The 25,381-nt window shown below is 50.9% G+C and overlaps 1 protein-coding gene across 6 annotated transcripts in view; it reads right to left on the bottom strand.

Moving 5' to 3' along the window:
• Positions 1–25,381, bottom strand: part of NTRK3 (neurotrophic receptor tyrosine kinase 3) — a 367,285-nt gene that overhangs the window by 123,706 nt on the left and 218,198 nt on the right. For all 6 annotated transcript variants that reach the window (XM_032836989.1, XM_032836991.1, XM_032836990.1 and 3 more), the window contains one exon: positions 20,933–21,121. In XM_032836989.1, the coding sequence (XP_032692880.1) occupies positions 20,933–21,121 (189 nt within the window). The remainder of the gene's footprint in view (positions 1–20,932; positions 21,122–25,381) is intronic.

Consider the following 25,381-nt stretch of genomic DNA (forward strand, 5'->3'; position numbering starts at 1 on the left):
TTTAAAAAAATCAAAATAGGGCATCTGGGGGGCTCAGTCGTTCGAGCGTCTGACTCTTGATTTCAACTCAGGTCATGATCTCAGGGTCGTCGGATCCGTCCCCGGTGGGCTGCCACGTTCAGCAGGGAGCTTGCTTGAGATTTTCTATCTCTCCCTCTTCCACCCAGGGCCCCCATTTGCACGCACACTAAATAAATAAATAAATAAATAAATAAATAAATAAATAAATCTGGTTTTTTAAGATTTTTTCTAAAGAATTTATTTATTTATCTGACAGAGACACAGCGAGAGAGGGAACACAAGCAGGGGGAGTGGGAGAGGGAGAAGCAGGCTCTGAACATGGAGCCCGATCCAGGGCTCGATCCCAGGTTCCCTGAGATCATGACCTGAGCCAAAGGCAGACGCTCAATGACTGAGCCACACAGGCCCCAATAAATCTGTTTTAAAAGTCAAAATAGAGAGGAATTTAAGAAAGTTTAGCTGGGAACTAATTAGAATGTGGCTCCACTCAAAATTCTCAGTACTTACAAATTGCGTATATTTCCATATAGAACAGGAAAAGGTTACATATATCTAAATTCAATATATTAAGCGGCATTTGCTGTATTCGTCTATTTTCAGAATCTCTGAAAATCATAATTCAGTTCTTAGTAATCTGGTATTTTCTGGCAACATCAGCTCCTCAACCTTGGCAATGAGGTGAGGCTTGGGGATTGGGTCATGGTTGGTTTCAACTCTGGGAAGAAGCCAGCCCTGGAGATACATGGGTCCTGGGTGCATACACAGCAGCTGGTCCCTGCATGACATCAGCATGATGCTGGCTGCACATGGGGAGACGTTTCCTACCAACAAGTCACTCGCAAATGACATCAAACCACATCTGCGGGGCCAGGTATATACTCCCGAGATCACCTCATAGGTCAGAAGTGCTTTCCTGACACAGCAGATTCCTTCTTCGGGGATACCTGGTTGGCTCAGTCAGTTGAGTGTCTACCTTCTGTGCAGGTCATGATCCCAGCATCCCAGGATCGAGCCCTGGGTCCGGCTCCCTGCTCAGTGGGGAGTCTGCTTCTCCCTCTTCCCCTCCCCCTGCTCATGTGCTTTCTCTCTCTCTCTCCACTCTCTCTCTCAAATAAATAAGATCTTTTAACAAAATAAAATAAATAAAATTCCTTCTTCAGTCCCACTGAGGCAGACTAGAAGAACAGTACTAACAGCGCAGCAGGAGTGAGCGATTTCTTCCCAAATGCAGGCAGATGTTCCGAGTCCCTTGCACACCTTCCCTCACTGAATACACAGAAAGCCTAGGGGTGGGGGGAGGCAGGCCCTCCCATCAGTCCCACCTTGTGACGGACACATGGAGGCTTAGTGAAACGGTGCAGCCGCAAATCCAGGTTCCGGGGCTCAAGCCTCCTGAGTTGAGCGTCTCGTGCCCTCTGGCCTCACGGGCCACCAAGGAGAATGCACACATCGTTCCCTGCAGAACTCCTCGTTCAGCTAGCTGACTCCCATCGCCCCCTCCACGTCATCTATGGCCCCACAAGACAACAGACCTCTGGATGGACATTCTGGCGGGGCTGCTAGGACAGGGACATGCGGGGAGCGTACCCACAAGCTTCAACTAAGAATCTTTACACTCGCGTCCTTATTCCCAAATCACGTGCCGAGCGACATCCCAACCCCATGCCCAGACTCTCCCCACACCTTGCTCGTACCCCATTTCTCACCCTCAAAACACTCTGAGCCCAGGCTTGAACAAAATGCCCTATGGAGAGGAGCCAGGGACAGCAGAGAAGTCCCAGAGAGGCGAGGATGAGGGCTGCCCAGGAGGGTCTCTGATTGATGTTATCGTTGCCCCAAAAGTGTTTTTTAGATTCGTATCAGAGCAATCACATCAAAATGACCGATTTATGTGCTCAGTTGTCCTCACAGCACCCAACAGAGTATCTAGAGCTTAGTAGATGCTCAATAAACATTTGTTTCCGATTCGGCGTGGGTGGGGGCGCGGAGAACAATTACCGATAGGTCGCAGAGTGCGTCCTGTCCTTTGGTGTGTATCAGAAGCACCTGGAGGGCTTATTAAAACAAAACACTGAGCCTCACCCTCAGACTTTCTGACTCAGTGGGTCTGGAGGGGCCGTCTCAAGAATTTGCGTTTCTAACAAGTTTCCAGATGCTGCTGATGTTGCTGGTCTGGGGACTACACTTCGAGAACCACTGTCTCCTAACAACATGATCTTCTAACGTTCCACCATGGCTAGCTCAAACTGTACAGTGGCAGGACATTTAGAAATCACCTACACATCTTCCTTTTGGCCAGAGTTGAAACAGGTCTCGGGAGATGTGGAATGCCAACCTCCCCTCACCCAGGCTCTCCGCCCAGGGGGCCATCAGCTAGGGTTTGCCCCTGAGTTGCCTCAGGGAAAGCGCCGCCCATGGGTGACGCTGTAACAGCCAGCCCTCCACAGACACAACGAAAGGAAGAAAAACCCCAGGGTGCTGTTTGTCAACTGTAAATCATGGGAAGTCACTGAGAAGTTGAGGGGTAGAAATGGACTCCCTTTGTGAGCAGGTGCGCTCTGGACATGGAAACCAGAGACTTCTGGTCACAAGTCTGCCTCTTTTTCAATGCCATTAGGAAAGCTGACACTCTTCAGAAAGCCTTTCAGCTAAGTCCTGGTGCCGGAATAACTTGGGGTCCAAGATTTGAAGGCAAAAATAAATGTGGGGACCATGCTACCCTCGCAAGTGACTGGTTCTAAAACCAGGGCCAGCCAGGACCTCACCTGGGGTGGCCGTTCTTCACCCTGGCAGACAGACAGCCACTGTCCAAAGCCTCCGGAATGAAAGCTTCTGGGGTTCTGCCCTGCACACCTCTCCAGGAACACGGCCTCTTATTCCTCTTCAGAGGACTTCAGAGACTTGCCTTTTTTTTTCAGGAGGGAAAGGCATTGGTCTATGTTTAGAAATGCACACAACAAATCAAGAAATAAATTCATCTGTGGAAGGACAGAAATGCTAGTCTCAAGATCCAGGCAAACTTCCATTTTTCTAAGCCTACGAAGACAACAGAAATAAGTCAGAAGTTGTTGAACCTGCTGGCAGTGACCGCTGAATCTGGCTCATTTTCTTGTGCACTTTCTGGAACAGGGGTCTCTCCCTGTCTGCTTGAAACTGCCCCTCCATTCAAAGGGAATCACCCACTTTGTTTTACCTTTTTTATTATAATGTCAATAGCGCCTTTACTTCTCCAGTCATTACCTGTTTCTGAGAAACTGATAACAATGCCTAGCGTGGTAAATAAAGACTGGAACTATTTAAATGCAAATTCCGTGAATAAATTCATCACTGTCGCTTCAGTCACCTAGACTATGTAATACACACACAGGATCTGCTCCCTCCACCCCAGGGGCTGTCCTTCAGTCCCCCAGAACGCCCCATCTCTGCCCCTCCAAAGCCTGTCTCTGCTTCCAGCTCCTGTCACTACGGCCTGGAAGGTCCTTGCTTCCATCTCCGCCTGCCTCAGTAGCCCCTAGTTTTACAGAGAGGTTAAACCCTCCATCCTCTATCCGCCTTCGTCCAAGCCTCTGCCCCCCTACTTAAAACGAGCCAGTGCCTGCTATGCACACCCGGCCACCTGAGCCTGAGCCACAGCGTCCCTGGGACCCGCTCTCTGCCTGGCTCACCAGGAACCGGGAGGGGCCTCTCTCCCCAGCTGGAGCGTGGACTCCCTCCCACAGGGACGATGCCACTCTGTTCCTCTCTCAGCCTCCTTGCATCCATTTCGCAGCGAGTACTTGTTCCATAATTATGAGCTCTGTGCAAAACCCATCTTTTGTCCTCATTTTTCTCCCGCGTTGTATTTACTCTGGAGTTGGCACTGTGATAGAGAACAAAGGAGGGCTTCTTGATGGACTGATGGCCGGCGCTACACCCACCCCTGTGAAAACAGCCCAGGCCACACACCCCTAAGCCACTCAGGACAGCCGCACAATTTTCAATGAGATGGAATAGAGGTCTGTGACATATTGCTAAATGACAAACTCAGACGACAAAACCATATGCCAACTGTGATCTCGTGCTGCAGAATACAAGCGTATGTGTTGGTGCAGACATGTCTACGTGTGTTATTTGTTTGTGTGCATATCTCTGCAAGGAAAAAAAAAGACAGGAAAGCAGGGCACCGACGCCCTCACAGCATCCGTGGCTGGGTGCAGTGCGTGGGGCAAGTCTTACTTTCTTCTTTGCGTTTGTCTAGATTTTTCTCCAAAATATTTACCGGGAGTATACAGTACCTTGGAACCTGAGACAAACAGCAAGCTTTATTTTATTATTATTTTTTTTTTCTACTTAAGAGGCCCAGAGAAGCAAACCAGAGTTGTAAGTCATACATCAGCGTCAACAGAGGATCCACTACGAACATGTTATACTGGGGTTCCTGGTCAAGACATGCGGGGAGAAGCCACGGGCTGGGCTGCCAAAGGACTAGGAATTTCAGTTTCCATCAGAACTGTGCTGAAGCATAGCATTACGCACTCTCCCCTGGACCACAAATGCTGGAGCTATTTGGGTCACTTTGCGGAGACCAAGCAGGAGAAATGAGCTTCCGTCCAGTCTGAGAGCGAGGCCAACGTCTACGGCCAGCTCCCTCGTCAACTGGGCACGGCAGAGCTCACCAGCTCCCAGGAGCCTCTCACTCAACGCCTCCGCCATTTACATTCCAACAATGTAAAATGACGGATACTTTTAATACAAGAGACCTGTCATTTATTTATTAGCTGGGGACAGGCACTGCAGCTGAGAAGGATGCATTATAAATCAACTCCTTTCTCAGCCATTAAAAATTAATACAGTTCATAATGTAGAACGCCAGTAATTTCTTTATTAGAGCAGAGGATAATTTTTTTCTTTTCTTCCAGGTTTTGTTTTTACTTCCTCCCTTCCCTGAGGATACTGTTTTTTTTTTTTTCTAATGACAGGCTGGGTATAAATGACCCCAGGGAAGGGTATAAAGGAAACACAGTCTTTCAGAAAGAGGTCAAGATGGAAGAGTAGCATTAGAAGCTCTGGAAAAAAGACCGCTGACCTATTTCCCCTCAGAAAGACAGTCTTACTGTACCCCATGGAGGCTCAGCCATGACCTCAGTCATGGGTTTCTGGCAGACCCCTCCCCAGCAATGGAAGGTGTTTTAGGTCCTTGATAGGCTAGAGGGAAAGTAGTAGGCAAGGATGGTAATTGCAGGTGTGTTGGGAGGTCTCTCTCTTATCTGCTGCATTTTTCTACTATCTGCAGATTAACTTGGCAGTAACAAAAAGAAGCAGATAATACAGAGAAGCCCATCACCAAACCCTTCATGTCATACCCTCCTTAGACCTGGAAGTCAAGGGTGTCGGGTAGACTAGATGATGCCAGACTATGCCAGACTATGAGACACTGAGTCTTTGTGAAGGCTTCCCTTTGTGAAAACTTGGAATTAGAAAGAGGGCAACATTCTGCAGAGGAAGTATAAGAGAGAATCCAGGTCTCCATCCGCTCTAAGAATATGGAGGCATCTGCAATGGTTGGGTCAACCAAGATGACCTTCTCAAGCCCCCTCCTCAGGGGTGTCTATGAAGGGGAAGGGGGGCCTTTCAACACCCGCCAGCACTCCCCTCTGGCAAGCTTCCTGGCTCCGGGGCGAGGGGGAGGATAAGGGGGTCTCGCCGCAGTGAACAGCATGGCGCCAGCACGGGCTGCCCGCGTTGACGTCTTGGTCAAACCAGCCACGTCTGAGTTAAGGCTCTGAAGTAACAAATCCCCACAAATCCCCAAGCACATATTTAAAATCTATTTTCAGAATTACACTGAGCATAATTCAACCAATCAATGAGCCATTAGGAGCTTAGTCCCAACACTTCTTCATTACCGGTGGCATGAGGGCCTCCCAACTCAGCAAAATCCGAAGCAAAGAGTTGCTGCATCACCAAGAATTCTAGGTCTGGGGATGGGAGCTGACACAGTGCGTGGTAAGAGGCCCGGCTGGCCACAATCTGGGGGACAAATTAAGCTACACAGCCTTCAGGGACAGGAGGAGAGGAGGCCTGGACCAGAAAGAGGCCGACGTGGCTCCGAGTCCTTTGGTCCTCCTTCTGTGGAGCCCTTGTGTCACCTCTGGTGTCCACGGCTAGCTGGAGCCCACTCTGAGAGGCCCTCCTTCCAGACCTCTGGGGCTCCGGATGGCCTCTTGGGGTAGGAATGAGGAGGGGACTGAATACAGAGGATTTATCTTTATCTCCTCCCCAGGAGGGCCAGAAAGGGACTGCATTCTGCTGACTCCATGGAGGGCCCCATGGGCCACCCAAGGGGGCATCTGTCTAAAAATTCGCAAGACCGTCCTGAGTCTTCCAGAAGACAGGGTGCAGGTGGGCGGAGGTCAGCTAGATGATGAGTGGCAGAAGCCCGGGGCCAGGGCACAAGGCTGTGTGCCTGAACCCCCTCGGTATGCATCCTGGCTCTGACTCAAACGGGCAGTGTGAGCTTCCCCGAGCCTCAGTTTCCTAATCTGTCAAGCGGGATTCACAACCCTTACAAGCCAGGCAGGTTTCGTGTAGAAAGACCTTATGAGGGGAAGTGGGGGTGGCGGGCTGGGTCCCATCTTGGCTTTGTCATTTCCCAGCTAAGAGCCTGCAACGGATATCTGATCCTGTCCTGTGCCCCAGCTTCCTTATCTGCGAAATGGGGGAAAGCAACAGTGCCGTCCTCATACAGTTTGCTTTAAAAAAAAGGAAACAATCTGTTGTATCTAAACTGTCTTCAGGGCCCAAGAGTAAGTAAGCACTGAGCTATGAAAGGTTTTATTATGGTTTTAGTGTACTTAAAGTTCCAAGCCTGGCTGGGAACAGGCATGGACAAGTATCAAGGGGATGTTACTGCTCTTCTCCTCACTACCCCTCCCCTTGCTCTCTCTTCACCACCCCCCTGCTCCCACCTACTCTCCAGAAACTCTGCTCCCAAAGGATCCAACAGCAGCTCCCAGGAACTCACACGGCTTGCTCGGCTGAGATCACAGTATCCAGCTCCAGCCGCCTGAAGGAATGTTTCTTTGCTCGGGCATGTAAGCATAGCCTTGAAAATTAGCAGGCCCGTGGTCCAGACCAGAATAGCACTGGCGACCACCACAAATGACCCAGCTTGCTCTCCCTAAAAGGAGAAACACGAGGGGGAGAACTGACCCGGGATGGGTGTTCCCAGACTCCTCCTACCGCCTCCACCCCAAGAGGCCTCTGCTCACCCTTCGAAGAGCGAGCCATGAGCCACTTGCAAGGCCAAGTGGTGGGGGGAGCCTGTTTTCACCTCGGAGGGGAATTCCAGGGGCAGCCACTGTCATTTCTAACAGCCACTTCCTGTTTCTTCCCCGCTGACAGAGCCCTGATTCCATGGAGGGATCTCTCCGCTCCCTTCCCGGCAGCCCCGCAGCTCAGTGTGAGAAAGGGAGCTCCATCCCCAAGCCCAGAGGACAATCTGGATGAGCCGAAGTTACAGTGGGGATCCCACTCTCTTTGTGGGTGACTGCTTTAGGAAGATGGCATCATTCTGGCCAACAAGACAGGAGGGAAAGACTGCTGGGGGCTTCCGGAAAAGGTTTTCTCCTTTTCAGTCGACACACAAGAAGAGACAAGTCTGTGCTGTCCTTGGTCCATGTGCCTCAGAGGTGATGGCTGACACTCTGGCCAACATTCTGTAATCATGAGGGGGGCCAGTCTGGTGGTAAAGCAGAACACAGAGAGACAGAAGCAAGAGAATCCGGGAAGAGCCGAGCTGAAGTCCTCACGCACCAGGCGCCTCCCCAGCTCTTTACCGGGGTTACGTGATGCTCCGCTTCCTTCTTGTGGAAGCCACTGGCTCACGATGGCTTAGAACGCAGAGCCAGAAGGATCTTAACTGATGCAGTCAGTGTCCACAACACGAGCTACGTGTGCAAATATGACAAGACCCACAGACGTGGACGTCTGTGTCTGGAGGACTCGTGTATGTTTGCTGAGAAAGAGTGAAGGGGTTGTATGCTCATGTATAAGAATAAGCAAAGGGGCACCTGGGTGGCTCAGTGGATTAAGCGTCTACCTTCAGCTCAGGTCATGATCTCGGGGTCCTGGGATTGAGTCCCGCATGGGGCTCCCTGCTCAGCGGGGAATGTGCTTCTTCCTCTCCTTCTGCCCCTCCCTCCCCACTCATCCCCTCTCTCTCTCCCTCTCTCTTGCTTTCTCAAATAAATAAATGCTTAAACAAAACAAAAACAAAACAAACAAACAAAAAAAGAACAAGCAAAAAAAGTCACTTGAGCAGATGGGCACTGAAGCCCTAACCGCAAAGGGTACCGTAAGGGCACAGATGCAGAAGTCACCCAGTGTGAGGCACTTGGACAGGAATACAGGAAAGCAGGGAGGCTTATGGGCCCTGCAGCTTCAACAAAATCATGCCTGCTGGCAAAAAGAAGGGTAAAAACAAGGAATCAAAACCAACAGAACCCAAGAACCCCACCACAAATGATTCTGCTATCCCTGCATGGGCTCATGGCTTTTGGGTCCATTAACCCAAAAGGAAATTGGCCTGAGCCCATTGCCCAACTATACCCATGACTTCCTGACAACCAACATATCACAGCCCCAACTCCGGAGAGCATCTCTGGGGCTGCGGAGCCGGGTGATAAAATCCTCCCCCTTAGAGGTGGGGAGAAGAAGTCATACGAGGAAAGGATTCTTGTCTCCTGAGAAATACCACCAGGCTTCGAAAACCTCTATTTCTGACACCACCAAGCTGGTTTCCCCCAACACCAGATTTGAATCGGGGAGTAGAACAACAGTTGTAAAAATACTGTTGTCAAGGGAAGCATGATCATGTACGTGTCACTGAGGCAGGCTGACAGGGTGCTTCCAAATTCTCGTGCCGCTGTGTCTCACGGACTGTCAGCTAAGGGGCTCGTGTTTCCTCATCTCAAGTGTAGAGAGGACAGACGCCCTGCCCACGGTTACACCGGGACGGAGCTGGTAGGCTGGGACGGAGGTCTACGACCAGCCTTCCCCCAACACACACACACACACACACACACACTCCTTTTACTTCCTTCCTTTTCTAATGAAAAAGAACGCCCTACAACCAAGGGTTCCATTCCCTCCCTTGGCCGGTGGAGACCTCGCCCTGGCCCGCACCACGCCAAGAGAACTGAATACCCTTGCTGGAATAAAGAGGTGCTCTGACGCACCACACAATGGTTTGGAAACAGTGGCTTGGGAGGCAGCGTCCTGTATCTTTGTGCCTTTCCCCTTAGGAACGGCTCCCTGAGATTTCGAGCCTAAGTGGCAAATCTGCTTGGAAACAGTGAAATGCAGGAAGCAGGAATGCAGTGAAAATTTGGCCATGACCAGCATCTCCGGATCTGGGGGTTTAGGAAGTGTTAGAAGCACCTGCAAGAGCTTCTAGGCAGAGAACAACAGACAAAGACCCCCTGATCCATCTGAATGAAGGGCACTTAGCTCCCTGCCAGAAATCCCGAAGAATGCCACCACCCCAACTCTGGGCATTCCCATGGAACGCAGCCACTTCCTGTCCCTCCCAGAGGCTTGGGAAGAAATGTAACAGTGCACATGCCAGACGGGTTCAGGCCCATCTGGGCACTCTGTCAGATGACTTACCACATCTGCTGGGGAGGCAAACACAGAACCCCAAACCCTCAGCCCAGAATGTGACCCACTGAACAGCTGTGTCCGCAAAGATGCTAAAACAGGTACACCTCAAGAATCAGGTTCAGAGGCTCAATAAATCCGGGAAATTGGCAGCGCCGAGGCCCCTCTTGCAAAGTTGCAATGACCTTTATCCTTGAAGGCTCTCAGACTCCCACGGCAAGCCACTGACTTAATCCATGTTTTCCTGAACTTCCTTGACCACGGAACATTGTGTCTGAGAAATGCCTATTCACGTCCCTCAGAGCACACAGCACTCAAGGCAGCTGGGGAGAAGCTGGAAGGGCATTTGGACTCTGGGATTCTGGCTAAGAGATGGGTAGCCCTCAGGTTTTTAGTTCTGGACCATTAAGAATACAGCACAATGGGAACGAGAACCTCCGGCCTCTTTGGCAACCTCCCATCAGGATTATGACTCATATGTTCATTCAGAGGAAATGGAGATGATGACCATTTTCTCCTGGAAAAGGGCTTCTGGAAAGAGAATACCAATAGGGACCACCACGAATGACAGAGCCCCCTGCTCACCCTAAGGATGGGAGGGAGATTCTTTTTTCTCTCTTCCTGCCTTTTAGCCTCTGCCCATAAAAGAGGGGTTTTTATCTCCTTGGAGACACAGGAGGTAAGCCCAGCCCTTCCCTCAACCTGTGTCCCTGGCTCCTCCCTCTGAGAGGGATCTGATGGGTGAGATGAGCAGGGCCCATCGCCTGCCATCCTACTTCTCCTCAGAGCAGGGCTGACACGGAAAAGGGAGATTCTCCCCGCCTGCGCAGTTTTCCAGAGGCCGGCTGAGCTCCCTGACTTGCAAAAGGTGAGGCCGACCCTGGCCCTCCTCCCCGCAGCTGGATGAACATCTGTTCTGCAGGTTCTCCGCCCATGTGTGCCCCCGAGTCCAAGCACTGGCGGAGGCACCGAGAAGCCCATTTTGGCTTTAAGTGCCAGCCGTCTCCTCCGGTCCGGCCATAAAGCCCGACTTTGGGGTCCTCTCCGACCCCGGTGTGTATTTCTCGGCTGGCTCTGAATTATCACCTGGAAAAATCTCATAGTGGACGGGATGCCAGAATCCAGCTGGAGGAGAAGAGAGAAAGGTATGTCTTCGAAGGCTTGAGCTGGGGAGGATCTCCAGAAAGGAGTGAGTCCTCCCACTCCCTGAGGACAAGTCTGAGGACATACCAAGGGGACGAGCAGTCCTTCTGCTCGTAGGGCCCAGAGCAGGAAGCAAAGGTGCTACCCCCCAACCCCCTCGCTCTCCACCGTGGGGTGCAACCTCCCCGCGGGCCCACGTTGCCGTGATGCGACCCCAGGCTGGGGGGCTTCTCGTTCTTCACCTCCTCCACCTTGAAGCACATGCTTATCCCCCAAGTACTTTTTTTGAGCCAATTACTGTGTATTTACAGTGAGCACAATTATACCTAATTACTTAATTAGCATGACTGCATGCAGCTACTAACTTTGAGTATGTGATTATGCCGCGGGAGCACAGAACAGATGAGGTCATGATATTCAACAGGAGGGCAGGTCGTCTTGGCTCGGGGAGAGAGAGATGAGTCTGGTTACAGCTCCAAAGTGGGTGCTCGGGAAGGTTGAGCATATTTAGATAATTTAGGGTAAATGGTGTCATTTGATTTTTCTTTTTTTCTCTTCCTGGGACAGAGGAGAACCAAGACAAGATGCTACGCTTACATGATGCCCACATCTGGGGGTCTTGGGAGTCGGTGAACAACAGAGGTTACACTCTAGGGGCTGAAACCCTGAGCACAAGTCTGTGGGCCCAGGACTTCATGGCCTTGACTCCCAAGATAGCCTACTCCAGCACATTCCAGCTCTTTCTAGAAAGAAAGTTAAGTGGGAATGTGCCTGAGCCATCCTCTCCTGCACAGTAGGATACCAATAGGGACCAATAGTAGTATTGGGCTCCCCACAGTAGCACTGCAGGATCCTCACAGGTCCACTGCTTATTCTAATTGTGTCTGAAAATAGGACTGAAGAGGAACCAGAGGGAAACAATCCTAACTTACACTCACTTAAAATGTTCTGTGAGGGGTGACCGGGTGGCACAGTTAAGTGTCCGACTCTTGGTTTCAGCTCGATGGCAGGGTCTCGGGATCAAGCACCACATTGGGCTCCCTGCTCGGCACAGAGTCTGCTTGAGATTCTCTCTCTCCTCCCTGTGCCCCTCCTCCTAATGTCTGCGCGCTCTCTCTCTAAAATAAATAAATGCATCTTTAAATAAAGAAAAAGTTCTACAAAAGACTGCCTGGCAAGCAAGGCGTGGGGACAATGCATCGATGAAAAAGGTGAAGGCAAACGTCAATATTATCTTCAACAGGATCTGATCTACAGGTGGACCTACAGTCAGCTCACGGCGACCATTCAGCAGAATAAAGGAGGAGAGGCCACGGAAGCCCTGCCCCCGCCGTGTCACAGGTAGCCCAGCCTGCCCCCTCAGTCAGCCACCAGGAGCAAAGGGCAGTCCCTTGTATGCCAGCTTCAGCTTCTCCACTGCACTCCCAGGGGCGGAGCTCCCAGCCCAGCCCTGGAACCAGATCCCCCTCCTTCCATCAGGCAAGTCCATCAGAACTTCCGCTACAGAAAAATCTAGAGAGCCTCTGTCTAGAGGAGCAGCTGCTGCCGCTGCCGTTTCTGCTCCTCGTGGCAGGAGGGGTCCCAGCCTCCCCTCCCAGACAAAGGAGCCCATTTTCCATATTTCATCCGCAAGTCCATTACACGGAGCTAAGTGGCTGGGAATAAACACCCATCATTACCCAGCACTAAACGATGTTTGTTAGTACAGAAGGTGACAGAAATCTCTATCATGCTGACAAGCTATTAATACTGCATTACACACACGGGCTTCGGGTTCCCCACCATAGCTGGGAAACCAGCTTCAGCAGCAACTCTTCCAGAAAAGGCAAGCTCCATGGCCCACCAGCCCAGAAGAGGAGGAGGCGGCAAGCCGCTCGTTCCCTTCTGCTGAAGGAACCACAGGTTCCAGTGGCCGGGGCATAGGCCACAGCCCCAGTGGCTCCGGCTTTGGCGATCCGTGTCTTGTAGCCTGGTATGGAACGGGAATGCATCAGGCAGTTGCCCCGGGGAAAGACAATGAGGCTGGGACCCCCAAACAGCAGCCATGTGGCCAGAGAGGAGTCAGGAAGGGGGCAGGGTCCTCCACTCCACGCCAGGGCCCATTGCTGAGTGTCTGCCATGTTGTGAGAAATCAGTGAATGAGTGCTGACTGGCCAGGAACAAAGGGAAAAAGAGAGTCAGAGGGAACCAAGAGAGATGAGTGAGACCACCTCCTGAGACCAAGGTGCTACGAAGAAGATCCCAAGACAGAGCTGCCAGATCAGCACAGGAAGATGTGGGACAAATCCGGGGAAGCAGCATGAAGACGTGACCAGCCAAGAGGGGCTGAAAGTTAAATACACACCTACGGTTCAAATCTACAGAGAGTTGCGTGGAAAACGCAACCACTTCTTGCAAGACATGTGTCCAAATGCAAGGGAAACAAAGGCAAAAATGAACTCTTGGGACTTTATCAAGGTAAAAAGTTTCTGCACAGCAAAGGAAGCAGTCAACAGAACCAAAGACAACCAACAGAATGGGAGAAGATATTTGTAAATGACATACCAGATAAAGGGCTAGTATCCAAAATCTGTAAAGAACTTATCAAACTCAGCACCCAAGGAACAAATAATCCAATCAAGAAATTTGCAGGGGCGCCTGCATGGCTCAGTCAGTTAAAGCCTCTGCCTTCAGCTAAGGTCATGTTCCCAGGGTCCTGGGATCGGGCCCCAAATCAGGCTCTCCACTCAGCAGGGAGCCTGTTTCCTCCTCTCTCTCTGCCTGCCTCTCTGCCTACTTGTGATCTCTATTTGTCAAATAAATAAATAAAATCTAAAAAAAAAAAAAGAAAAAGAAATGTGCAGAAGACATGAACAGACATTTCTGCAAGAAGACATCCAGATGGCCAACAGACTAGAAAAAATGCTCCACATCACTCGGCACCAGGGAAATAAAAATCAAAACCACGATGAGATACCACCCTACACCAGTCAAAACAGCTAAAATTAACAAATCAGGAAATGACAGATGTTGGTGAGGATGCAGAGAAAGGGGAGCCCTCCTACACTGTTGGTGGGAATGCAAGCTGGTGCAGCCACTATGGAACAGTATGGAGGTTCCTCAAAAAGTTGAAAATAGAACTACCCTGCGACCCAGCAATCACACTACTGGGTATTTACATCAAAGATATAAATGCAGTGATCCAAAGGGGCATGTGCACCCCAAAATTTATAGAAGCAATGTCCACAGTATCCAAATTGTGGAAAGAGCCCAGATGTCCATCAACAGATAAATGGATAAAGAAGATGTGGTACATATATATAATGGATTATTATGCAGCCATCAAAAAAGAAACCATTTGCAACGATATGGCTAGAACTAGAGGGTATTATACCAAGCAAAATCAATCAATCAGAGAAAGACAATTATCTCATGATCTCATTCATACATCAAATTTAAGAAACAAAACAGAGGATCACAGGGGAAGACAGGGAAAAATAAAACAAGATCTAATCAGAGAGGGAGACAAACCATAAGAGACTCTTAATCCTAAGAAACAAACTGAGGGTTGCTGAAGTGAGGGGGGTGGGGGATGGGGTAACTGGGGGATGGACACTGAAGAGGGCACGTGAGGTCATGAGCACGGGGTGTTACAGAAGGACTGATGAATCACTGACGTCTACCTCTGAAACTAACATACTATATGTTAATTAATTGCATTTATTTAAGATTTTATTCATTTATTTGACAGAGATCACAAGTAGGCAGAGAGGCAGACAGAGAGGGGGCGGGAAGCAGGCTCCCCGCTGAGCAGAGAGCACGATGCGGGGCTCGATCCCAGGACCCTGGGATCATGACCTGAGCCAAAGGCAGAACCTTTAACCTACTGAGCCACCCAGACGCCCCAATTAATTGCATTTAAATTAAAATGAAAAAGAAAAATCTGATAAACAGACCAAAAACCAACCAACCAACCAAAAGTGGAACCAGTGCAGGAGGCCTGGAAGTGTAGAGCTGGCTTGACAGTGACCCATAGGGAAAGAGAAGGCATTCACAAGGCTTCAGAGAAACCAAAACAGAAAGGGAATAGAGGCTGGAAAGGTGACGGCGACCGGTGCTGGGGTTGATGTCATGGTAAACACTCCTGTCAGTCAACCGAGGGGCTGGTTTTGCAGTGAACATGGTTGACGGGCTTCTGACCAGTGACAAGTGAGAGGGGAAGTAGGCTCACTATCGGGAGTGAGTTTATCAGAGATTTACTCATCATTGTCCAAAAGAGGAAGCAACAGAGATGGGTTGAGTGTGTGCCTCCAAAGAGAGACCTGTTGAAGTTCTAATCCCCAGTACCTTAGAATGTGACCTTATTTGGAAATAGAGTCAATATACATGTAATAATAAGTCAAGTCAAGTTGAGGTCATATTGGAACGGGGGTGGGGGGTTGTTAAACCAAAAGGCCAGGTGTGCACGTGCGGACGGAGGAAAGAGGACTGGAGTGGTGTGGTGACAAGGGACACTGGAAATGCCACCAGAGGCTAAATAAGGGTGAGGAAGGGCTCCCCTCCAGGTTTCGAAGGCACTGTGACCCCTGCCAACTCCTTACTCTAGACTTCTAGGCTCTTGAACTGTAAGACAATACATTTCTATTGTTTGAAGCCCCCCACTTTGGGGTACTTTGTCCCAGCGGCCCCAGGAAGCTCACGCCATCCTCCAATGGGAGAACAGCTAAGTGGCTGCAGGACACCCATACGACAGAGCGACACACTGTGGGAAGAAGCAATAAAGCTGTCAAGCCATGAAAACACATGGAAGAACCCCAAATGCCCGTTACCAAGTGAAAGAAGCCGATCGGAAAAGGATTCCAACCATAAGACACCCGGGAAAGGCCCGGCTGTAAGAGACAATAAGAGACCAGTGGCCTTGAGGGGATGCGAAGGGGAGAGGACCAGGTGGGCCGCAGAGGGTCTGGAAGGCCACTGAGACAGTTCTGCGCGATACTGTGATGGCGGAGACACCGACTACACGACCCCAAGAGCAAGCCCTACTGTGAACCACGGACTTCAGTTGGCTAGAATATGTCATCAGTGGTAACGAATGCACCACACCAATGGGAGATGGTGACAACAGGTGACAGAGGTGGGAGGGGGGTGAGTGGCAACTTTCCATGTGTAAGCTTCACTGAGCCTCAGCCTTCTATCTGTAGAATGGGAACAGCAGCCCCTTCCTCAGGGTGGGGGTGCGAGGTCCCCTGAACAAAAGATGCATGATGCCAGCCTCATGCTGGGTCCGGAAGAGGCTGCTGAGGCAGACCAGCAACCGTGCCCTCTGTCCGTGCCTTCTCTAGAAAGCCCGCGCCACAAAGATACACTCGCCACGTGTCATCCGACACACGGCGCTAGCTGCATGTCCTTGGCCCCTAGTCCCAGGCTGTATCGTCCACAGGGAACAGAAGAACTGTGACATGTGAGAGCTACTTCTTGGAATATATTCAAAGTCAAGTTTGCAAAGCAGAATACACGTTCTTGAGAAGTGACAGGATGACCTAAGGTTTGATTCAAAGTCATTTGCGACATTTACTCTATGCCAGGGGTTCCCGGGGGAAAAGGGTCACTTTGCCACAGCCTGGGCCTAGGAAGAGGTTGGGAATGAGCCAGGCGCTAAACAATGACTAGGGGCAGAGAGGAAGAAAGGGGTGTGGGGGCCTAGCCAAGAGGGGAGACAGGGCCTTTCAAGCAGGAATGACTCAAGAGCAGCAGTTGGTGTGGGATCAACATTCTAGAAAGAAGCCGCCAGGGGTAGAGGCTGGGGAAATCACGGGCAGAAAGGTGGAGGGGGACAAACCTAGGCTCCGTGAGCGGTCTCCAGGGAAGGGGGGGTGCCGTTTGCATCTTGGAGATCAGCTACCGTTGGCAGCAAGTCCTTGAGGGTAGGGACCGTGAGTGCCCTTGTTCTCCATTGTTTCCAAAGCCTGAAGGAAGGCTTCCCACAAACCCTCAATAAATATGTACTGAACAGATGAAAAGGAGGAAAATCAGCTCAGCGAGAGAGGCTTGGATGCTGACGATGGGGACTGAGGGGAGTGTGAACGGATTTGCAAAGAGATCAAGGCTGGTGAAGTCATGGTTCCTGGGGAAGCAGAGAGAGACATGGAGCTGCAGGACAAGGACCCTAAAGAGGTTTGGGGGTGAAGGCAAGGAGAGCAAGCAGGCGCTCTCTGCAGGGTGAGAGAGACGAAGGCAGGGCTGGCCAGGGCGGGGAGAGGTCCCTGGGCACCGGCCCAAAGGGAGAGGAAGAGATCAGAGGGATGGGGGAGAGGGGGAGGGCTAGCTCTGGGAAGGTGACAATGTGTGAATTAGGCAGGTGCCCTGACCAGGGGACAGAGGAAGAGAGGGAGGGAGGACACAGGTTGACTCCCCAAATGGCCTCTGCTCTCTCAACCAAGAGGCAAAAGGTCTTTTGAGAATGGGTTTGGGAAAGGGAATGAACAGGGAACTCTGGGCAGGAAGCAGAGCCAAAGCACCTTCCAGCTGGCCTGCGGGAAAGAGCCAGAGCCAGAGCCTGACTCCTCAGACGGCAGCCAGAGACCGGCCGAGGGCTGTCACAAGGGTGACCAAGGTAACCAAAGCCCCATGTTGCTACAAAAACACCTCCGACTTCTCCCCACGGACCCCTCCAGGCCAGGCCTGTGGTGTCTCATTCTGTAGGACCTCCCCCAAATCGGCTGGGTGACCAGGAGGCCTGGATCCATTTCCTGACGTTTTTGAGAACCAGTGGGCTTTCAGTAAACAACGAGGGGGCCTCGTTCGGCACGAGATTCCATACCTATTCCCGACTGGGAGCTTTTTCAAGCCTTCTGATAAGGGACGAAACGAGGGGCTCTCCAGACATCCCTGCAGGCCTGACATGCTCTGAGAAACGCTACGGACCAGATGGAAAGCAGACAGGGGGAAAGGAGAGGCAGCCTGATCACTGCGGTCAGAAAGGTCCCACCATTTATGAGGAACACATGCTTAAGAAAGCAAAGTGCTTTCGTGCTCCGTCCATCGCGGGGAGACTCGCGGAAATGCTGTCTCAAGTCAGGTGGCACGACGTCCCTGCCATTGCTTCCCACACTGCACATTTTCACAAGGGATGCAGAAGGGAATCAGACGCGTGAGTCCCCAGGAGGCCTATAGTATGAGCGCTTCTCCCCGAATCCCCTGTTTCTCGCCCTCTCCCCAAAGGCGCGAGCCCAGACTTGCCTGCAGTCACAAGTGCTCTCCGCTTACTTATCTGCCCCAGTGCCTGTGGCTTTAATTATTTATGATAGTGTCTCATCACACTCACTGTGTCTCAGAGTCACTTGGTTCTCTCAGCCGAGGAAGCCTGTGTAATCAGACAGGCAGCCGATTAGCTGGCACGTCTCAGCTGAGGCATGGGGCCAGCACATCAGCCAGGGACTCAGAGGCAGGGCTGGCCAGACCCAGGGACAAGGCTGCTGTGCACCGCTGTTGCCATAGATGTTTTCAGGAAATAATCAGGAGCCATCAGCTATCTACTGACCAGACAAAATGTCCTGCTTCCCTGAAAAGGACACTTTCCCTAATATCGGAGGGTTTTAACAAGCTGGAGTCGCTTGTGATTCCCCTCGGGTGAGGTACTGTTTGCTCCCTCGTGCCGGCGGGTCCTCACCAACAAACCCACTTCCCCCCTGTCTCCACTGACCCCTTCTTGTTCACGCGCAAGCACTGCCTGGCTCCTTCAAACGTCCACTTCGAATCACAAACCCAGGGATTAGGAAGGAAGGCTTTTTCTCTGCACGGTTTTGTAGGGCGGGAACTCCTTGCCTAGGGAGGGGATCCTGACATTAAGAGACACTCAGATCCCACGTCTCTCTCCAGGGCTCACACTTACTCTGATGGCCCAGAGGAACCTTTCTTCCCATGTGCAAGACTCACTCCCATTCATAGCCACGGAGAAGCTGGTATCAGGAACTCACGCGAGCACAGACACCCAGAGACAATACACCAGGAGCTCAGAACTTCCCCTAAAGGGTATATCGCCCATCCTAATTATTCACCGATTCTGGATTTACAGATTCGCCTCCTCGCTAAAACTTACGCATAACCCCCAAACCAGGATTCCCGGCAATTATGGCCCCTGATAAACGTGAAAGGAGTGGGGAGAAATGGGAGTCACCTGACAGACACGTTCCCATGGGATGCTCTGCCTTCTTATTTCTGCTCTCATAACCAGTGCTCATTTTGTCGTCTGTTTGGGGCCATTTCTTGAGTAGTTGTGCCATTTGTGGGTAATTTCACTGTTTAAGATGGCCCCAACATAGTGCTGAAGGGCCACCTAGCATTCCTGCGAGCAAGAAGGCTGGGGTGGGTGGACCTTACGGAGCAAACAGGTGTGTTCAAGAAGATCTGTGAGTTAGATAAGCTTTGTTCAGGCCTGAGTCATCATGCCGCTGACCCTGAGTTCGATGTTAATGAACCAACAATATCTATTAAATAAGGCATCTTCCAACAGACGCACACATGAAACAGGTTATGTATTGACTCACTGATAACAATGTGACCAGACATTCACAGGAGCCTAACCCTGTATGTCCCCTAGGAGCAATGGCTCAGCATCCCCTAATTCAGCATTTGTGGTGACTTTATTGGAATGTAACTACTGTGAATAACGAGAATCGATTACACGTTCAATGGAGCAATGTCTCGCTCTCTGTTCCAATGCCAGTGTCGTTACAGAAACTCGACATCACCAGCTCTAGACCAAGCCCAGACCCCATGCTACCGTCACAGAAAAGCTTTCCTGCCAGCCACACCCTCGTCCATCCAAGGTGAACCTGACCTGAGGCAAGGCCTTTAGCCAGAGCTGAACTGTTCTGAGCACTAAGCTCCCCACTATTTCGACAGAGGGGTGTCCAATAAACACTGAGACCAATTCTGAAGGACACCCAAGGCGGGGAGGCACATGATTGTGACTCAAGCCCCGTCCCTCCCACTGTGGCAATCCTTTCACTAAAAATCAGAACCAGAAAAACAGAAGCAAAGGTCGGTGTGAGAGCCGAATGCCCCCTCGGCTGTGAGATGGACCAGCGGGAGCGGCGAGAGTTCTGAGAGCTATGGTGTGGCCCGAGTACAGAGCGCTCAGCCAGTGCAAGAGAAAGACCCAGGGTGCTTCTTCCTCAGCCGAGACCCTGGAGCGCCAGAGAGAAGAGAACCAATGGCAGAAGCCAGGGGACAGGGAAGAGGGAAGAGGAACTCACAGCCTCCCAGTATCTCAGTTTTACTGTCTGTAAAAGGAGGCCTTCGCCTTGCCCTTCCCTTCTCAGTCTCCAGGGGCCTCCGTACTCTCTCCTGAACTAGCTGACCACCTCTTGAGGGCAGGAGCAGGGGAGGGCGGGCACTGGGGCTTCTAGGCTTACACGGAAGCTGGGACCACCTGCTGAATGGAAGGTCCAAGCCACGGAGGCTCCGGAAATGAGGAGAGGCCCTGGGAGCCAGGAGAGGCCCGAGTGGAGCTCCGCAGAAACCCAAGGACAGGGACTGGAACTAACAGCAGGCGAGAAGCGAGGAGGAAACTAGGGCCCTAAATCCTGTGATCTGAGGGAGACGTCTGCAGAGGGAGGTGAGGCGTCCTGGCAGTGGGGCCATGAGGGGGTTCTCAGAAAGTGCACGCTTTGGGGCACTGGAGGGGCAGCTAGAGAGATGTTTCCATTCCAATGGGACTCCCCACCCTTCATCCCTTCCCTTCTCCTGGAGGTTTGCGTGGAGGGTCTGGTGACCTCAGGGCCTATTATCTGGACAGAGTCGGGTTACATTGCCTAAATGCAGATGCCAAGTCCATAGAGAAGACCAGCCTTGTCTGTGTCCCCTGCCATACTGGGAGTACATCTCCACATGGGGCTGGGCCTCCTGCATCCAGGCTGCTCCCTGCCCTGAACCCTCTCTGCCCAGGGGACTCTGCGCCAGTGGAGACCCTTTGCTCAGGCTATTTTTCAAGTTCTGAGACAAACAGGGAGGGTCTCTTAAGAGAGTGGGAGGTTAGCAGGTGGTAGGTCACTTCAGAAGGTTCCAGAACCCCAGTTATGTGGTCTACTGCCATGCCACCCTCCCCTGCCCTCCCCCGGAAGGGACAACGCTCTACTCCAGTACTCACACGTGTCTGGCTTGTGGCAGTTGTGTCCCTGACGGAAGTACTGGGGATTCTCAATGACCGGGATACGGGTCATGCCGATGACCACCGTGTCCGGCCCGGCGTCCAACGAGGAGGGCGTGGTGATGCCATGGTTGATGTGGTGCAGCGGGCTGGCTGAGTCCTCCTCACCACTGATGACAGCCACAGGCCCTGCGCACACCAAGAGAGACACGAGACATCAGGGAAGTCACATCTGGCCAGTGCCCAGCCCTGCCCACTATTTCTGCCACCACAGCTCCAGAAGAGTGAAATCCCCGAGGAGTTTGCCCTGAATGTTCTGGAATCCCCATTCAAAGAGCCACCCCTTCGTTCTCTTTCTTGAGAGAGAGAAATGTCTGCCCCACCACAACAGCTGCAAAAGCGTGTGTCAAAATGACTGTGCCGTGAATTATTTTCACTTCCCCTAAATCCAAATTAGCTCAAAATAATGCAAATTTTAAATGAGTTTTTTGCTTATGTAGCAACAACGGGATAAAAAAAAAAATGTACATAGCAGTAATTTGCGCCCTGTCCCTCCTCCCTTCAGGAGCTTTAGCAACTGTGATGGTGGGTCTCACCCCCCCATTTCTCATTCGGTTGGTCTGCGGACTGGGGAGGCACGTGGGCATCAGTATTTACAGAACGCCCATGTGAGTCCCACGCACAGCCAGGATCTAGAACCTCTAATTAGGGGTCTGGAGTGCCTCAATTAGCCTTTCCAGAGTGTCCCTCAGATTCCTATAGGAATATAGGAATATATCCAGCTTTATATATATCCAGGGATATAGGAACGTATCCAGCTTTCACAGGACTCTGCTGTGGCTCTCCTGGTCCACAGGGAGCTAAGTCCAGTACTGGCTCTGGATCGAACCTGAGCCAGCTTTCAAAGCGACACAAATTCAGCCACATCACCGTCAGCCTTCCTGCAATGGGGTCAGCTGCCCACTCTCGAAAGATCCACGCTGCCCCGGGGGTTCCAAGGAACGTCATTCATGTCTTCTTCAAACTCAACCCCACCATGTTCCAACCCAAAGAGGAAACCCAGGGACTTGGGTTATTTACAAACACAAGTTGACCAAGATAATTGCCACAGTCTTGGCAGAGCAAGGATTCTGTCTCATGGGGCGATTCTCCCACACGTACAAATAAAACTGACGTCAAGGCCATCAGCTGTGACGGTGGCTTCCTGCAGCTGGTGTTTGAAATTGCTGCTTTGCAAGACACATGGTCCCAAGAAAAAGTGTCCGCTGTGAGTTGGCTCTGTGGCTTGTACAACACTTCCGCTGGAGAAGTCCATGACACTTACTAAAGTTCATGGGGAGGATACTTCCCATCGAATAGCGAGGTAAAGCACCAATGAGGCAGAACTAAAAGGAAGACTAGTAAATGCGAATGGAGGACCCTGAATTCCACTCCATCAACACAAAGAGGCTTATTCCCATGCACGACAAATGCCTGATGGGGTTTGGAGACCACGTGGGAAAGGATCAACACATGGCAATAATCACTCGCCCTGCAAACACCTTGTAAAAACTCTGAGAAACTTCGTTGTGATTCCAATGAAACACTGAAAGTGGGGCACGGGTTTCTCTCCTTCCTCTCCCCCCAGATGCCTCTAAAATACAAAGAAATTAAAGAAATACTGGTGCACCAAGAGCAAGAAGAGGGGAGACAAGAAGAAATAAGGTATTTCAATGTTTTGGAAGATGAAAACTAAAAAGATGTAAGCTTGCTTACAGAAGGGCTACGGTGGGAATATTTAGAGAAAATCAGTTCTGCTGGGTCTTGCCGGTGTTGAATGGAAAGGGTAACCCAGAAGGCTGGATTGGGGCTCAGGGCTGGAACAAAGTACCGGAGCCATGACCTTGGCCCCAGCCCACCAGTCTAGTGGTTTCTTCCTGGAAAAAATTAACTGGAAAGTCCGAGCGAGGGGAAGGGCTGGTTCCCTTCTTCCTGCTCCTAGAAGACAGCAACACCAAGAATGCCCATGCTTCTCACTGACCCTACTCCCAGTCTCCACCCCCGAAAGAGATTCAGAGGTTGCGTCTCTGCAGGAACTGAGTGGCTCAAAAAAACACCTAGATGTTGGGGCACCTGGCTGGCTCCATTGGTTAAGCCTGACTGTTGATTTTGGCTCAGGTCATGATCTCAGGGTCATTAGATTGAGCCCCGTATCAGGCTCCATGCTCAGCGGGGAGTCTGCTTAACATTCTCTCCTTCTCCCTCTGCCCTCCCCCTGCAGGCTCTCTCACTTGCTCTAAGATAAATCAATCTTGGGGGAAAAAAAAAAGTACCCAGATGTTGACATCTGGCGATCTCCCACTGAAATCATTCTTAGTCTGTGATCATGCCATAGTGAAGGCTAATAGTTGATGAGGCCCACCTATGTGCCTGAAGTACTTTCTGGAACTCAATTCCTAAATATGAGAGAATAGTCCAGGACACCTCAGACATTTCAACGAAGCTTCCACATGAAAGAGAAAGTGCCAGACAGACAGACAACGGGGCAACGCAAAGAGCAAAAGACCTTTTTTTTCCAAATCACAAATATCCTCTGAGAGACAAATAAAGATGTCACATCCATAAAACAAGTTATTTAAAACATAAACAATTCAAAGGGCAGAAAGAGTCCTTGAGAATTGCGACCAATGGAACTGGAAAGTCAAAGAGGAGTGGAAGATAAAGCTGAGGAAATTCTTCAGAAAGTCAAACAAGACAGGAAGAGGAGGTCAATCGGAAAGAAAAAAGAAGAAAATGAAAGACACTATCCAGAGATTTGATACCTGACTGAAAGAAAGGTGGCGGGGTAGGGAGAGGGAGAGAGGGAAGGAGAGGGAATAGAAAAGATGGAAGGGAGGATAAAAAATTAGGAAAGATTTCTCTAAATGACCTGTCCACTCAGTTTCAAGCATAATTAATAAGTGCACGTACACGTCGGTCCCCACATGGACACACACACACACACACACAGGCACATGCACACACATATATCAAGGCACAAAATTATAAAATGTCACCCTGAGAATAAAGAGAAGATGCTAAAAGCTTGTAGGAGGGAGTGATAGGTCCTATTTCAAATGGAACAGAAACCAAAAAGACAATGCAATTCTCCGTAACAACCCACTGTCACTGCACTGAGCAATGCCTAAAAAGATTTACTTACTTATTTTCGAGAGAAAGAGAGAGAGCAGGGGGAGGACAGAGGAGAGAATCCCCAGCAGACTCCCCACTGAGCTCAGAGCCCAACACTCCATCTTAGGGCTCTGGGATCCTGACCTGAGCTGAAATCAAGATTTGGATGCTCAACTGACTGGGCCACCTAGGTGCCCCAATTCCTTCAAATTTTTGATGGACAAATTTTCAGCCTAGAATTCTACCCCTAAAAGTTTCTTCATTGGATACCTGGGAGGCTCCGTGGGTGAAGCATCTGCCTTCAGCTCAGGTCATGATCCCGGGGTCCTGGGGTCGAGCCCTGCATGGGGCTCCCTGCTGGGTGGGGAGTCTGCTTCTCCCTCTGTCCCTCCCTGAGACAGACCCCCCCCCCCCCCCCGTGCTTGTGCCCATGCTGACGGATAAATAAATAAAATCTTTAAAAAAAATAAACAAAAGCATATTCATTCACCCATTGTAAGGGCAGAAGACAGACACTTGGAGGTCTATAGACACTCACCTCCCAGTTCCTGGGAAGCAGCAGGAGGGGAGGTTTTAGCAAAACAAAGGGGCAAACAGGGAAGAAAGGGAGTGTGAGATTCAGTTCCAAAGGACAGAAGCCCCCACCCCACACCCAGGTCTGTTCTCAGCATTATGGGATGTGCGTTGTTATAGCAACATGGCAGAGGACACAGAGTCAGGAGTTTGGAGGAGACAGAAAACATGGGACTTGAGCCTTTTACGGAAAGCTGTTTCTTTGAATCTGTGTCTCAGGGAGTCATTGGACAGCGAGTGGTCCACACAAAGTTCCAAAGCCTGTGATCTAAAACAGTCTCTGCTTTCTCAACATTATTCTAGGATCTGAAAGGACCAGGTAAGAGCCATAGGGAGGAGAAGGGGCCCTGCTGCCAGCTCCCAAGCCACAGGAAGGGACAGGGTCACCCAGGAAAACTTCACATAAATAAATGAATAAAGCAGACTTCGAAGCCCTGGGAAACCTAATACTTAGAATGCAAGCAGAGGAAGGGAGGCCCAGAAAGGAGCGTGAGAAGGGAAGGCCAGAAAAGCAGGAGAGAATCAGAAAACGACACTGACTTAGAAGTCAAAGGAGGAGGACACCCAGAAGTTCAAGTATATCCTCTTCTAAGGCCAAGGAGGAGGCAGAAAGAAAATAGGCCACTGTCTCGGTCAACAAGAAGCTGGCCTTCCCAAGAGCAGGTCCCAGAGGGGCATGGCGGGAGGAAAGTATTCAACTACAGCGTGTAGAGGAGGGGGCCGGAG

The sequence above is a fragment of the Lontra canadensis genome, unplaced genomic scaffold, assembly GCF_010015895.1.
Source record: "Lontra canadensis isolate GAN:19392208 unplaced genomic scaffold, GSC_riverotter_1.0 scaffold94, whole genome shotgun sequence".
NCBI lineage: Eukaryota > Metazoa > Chordata > Mammalia > Carnivora > Mustelidae > Lontra > Lontra canadensis.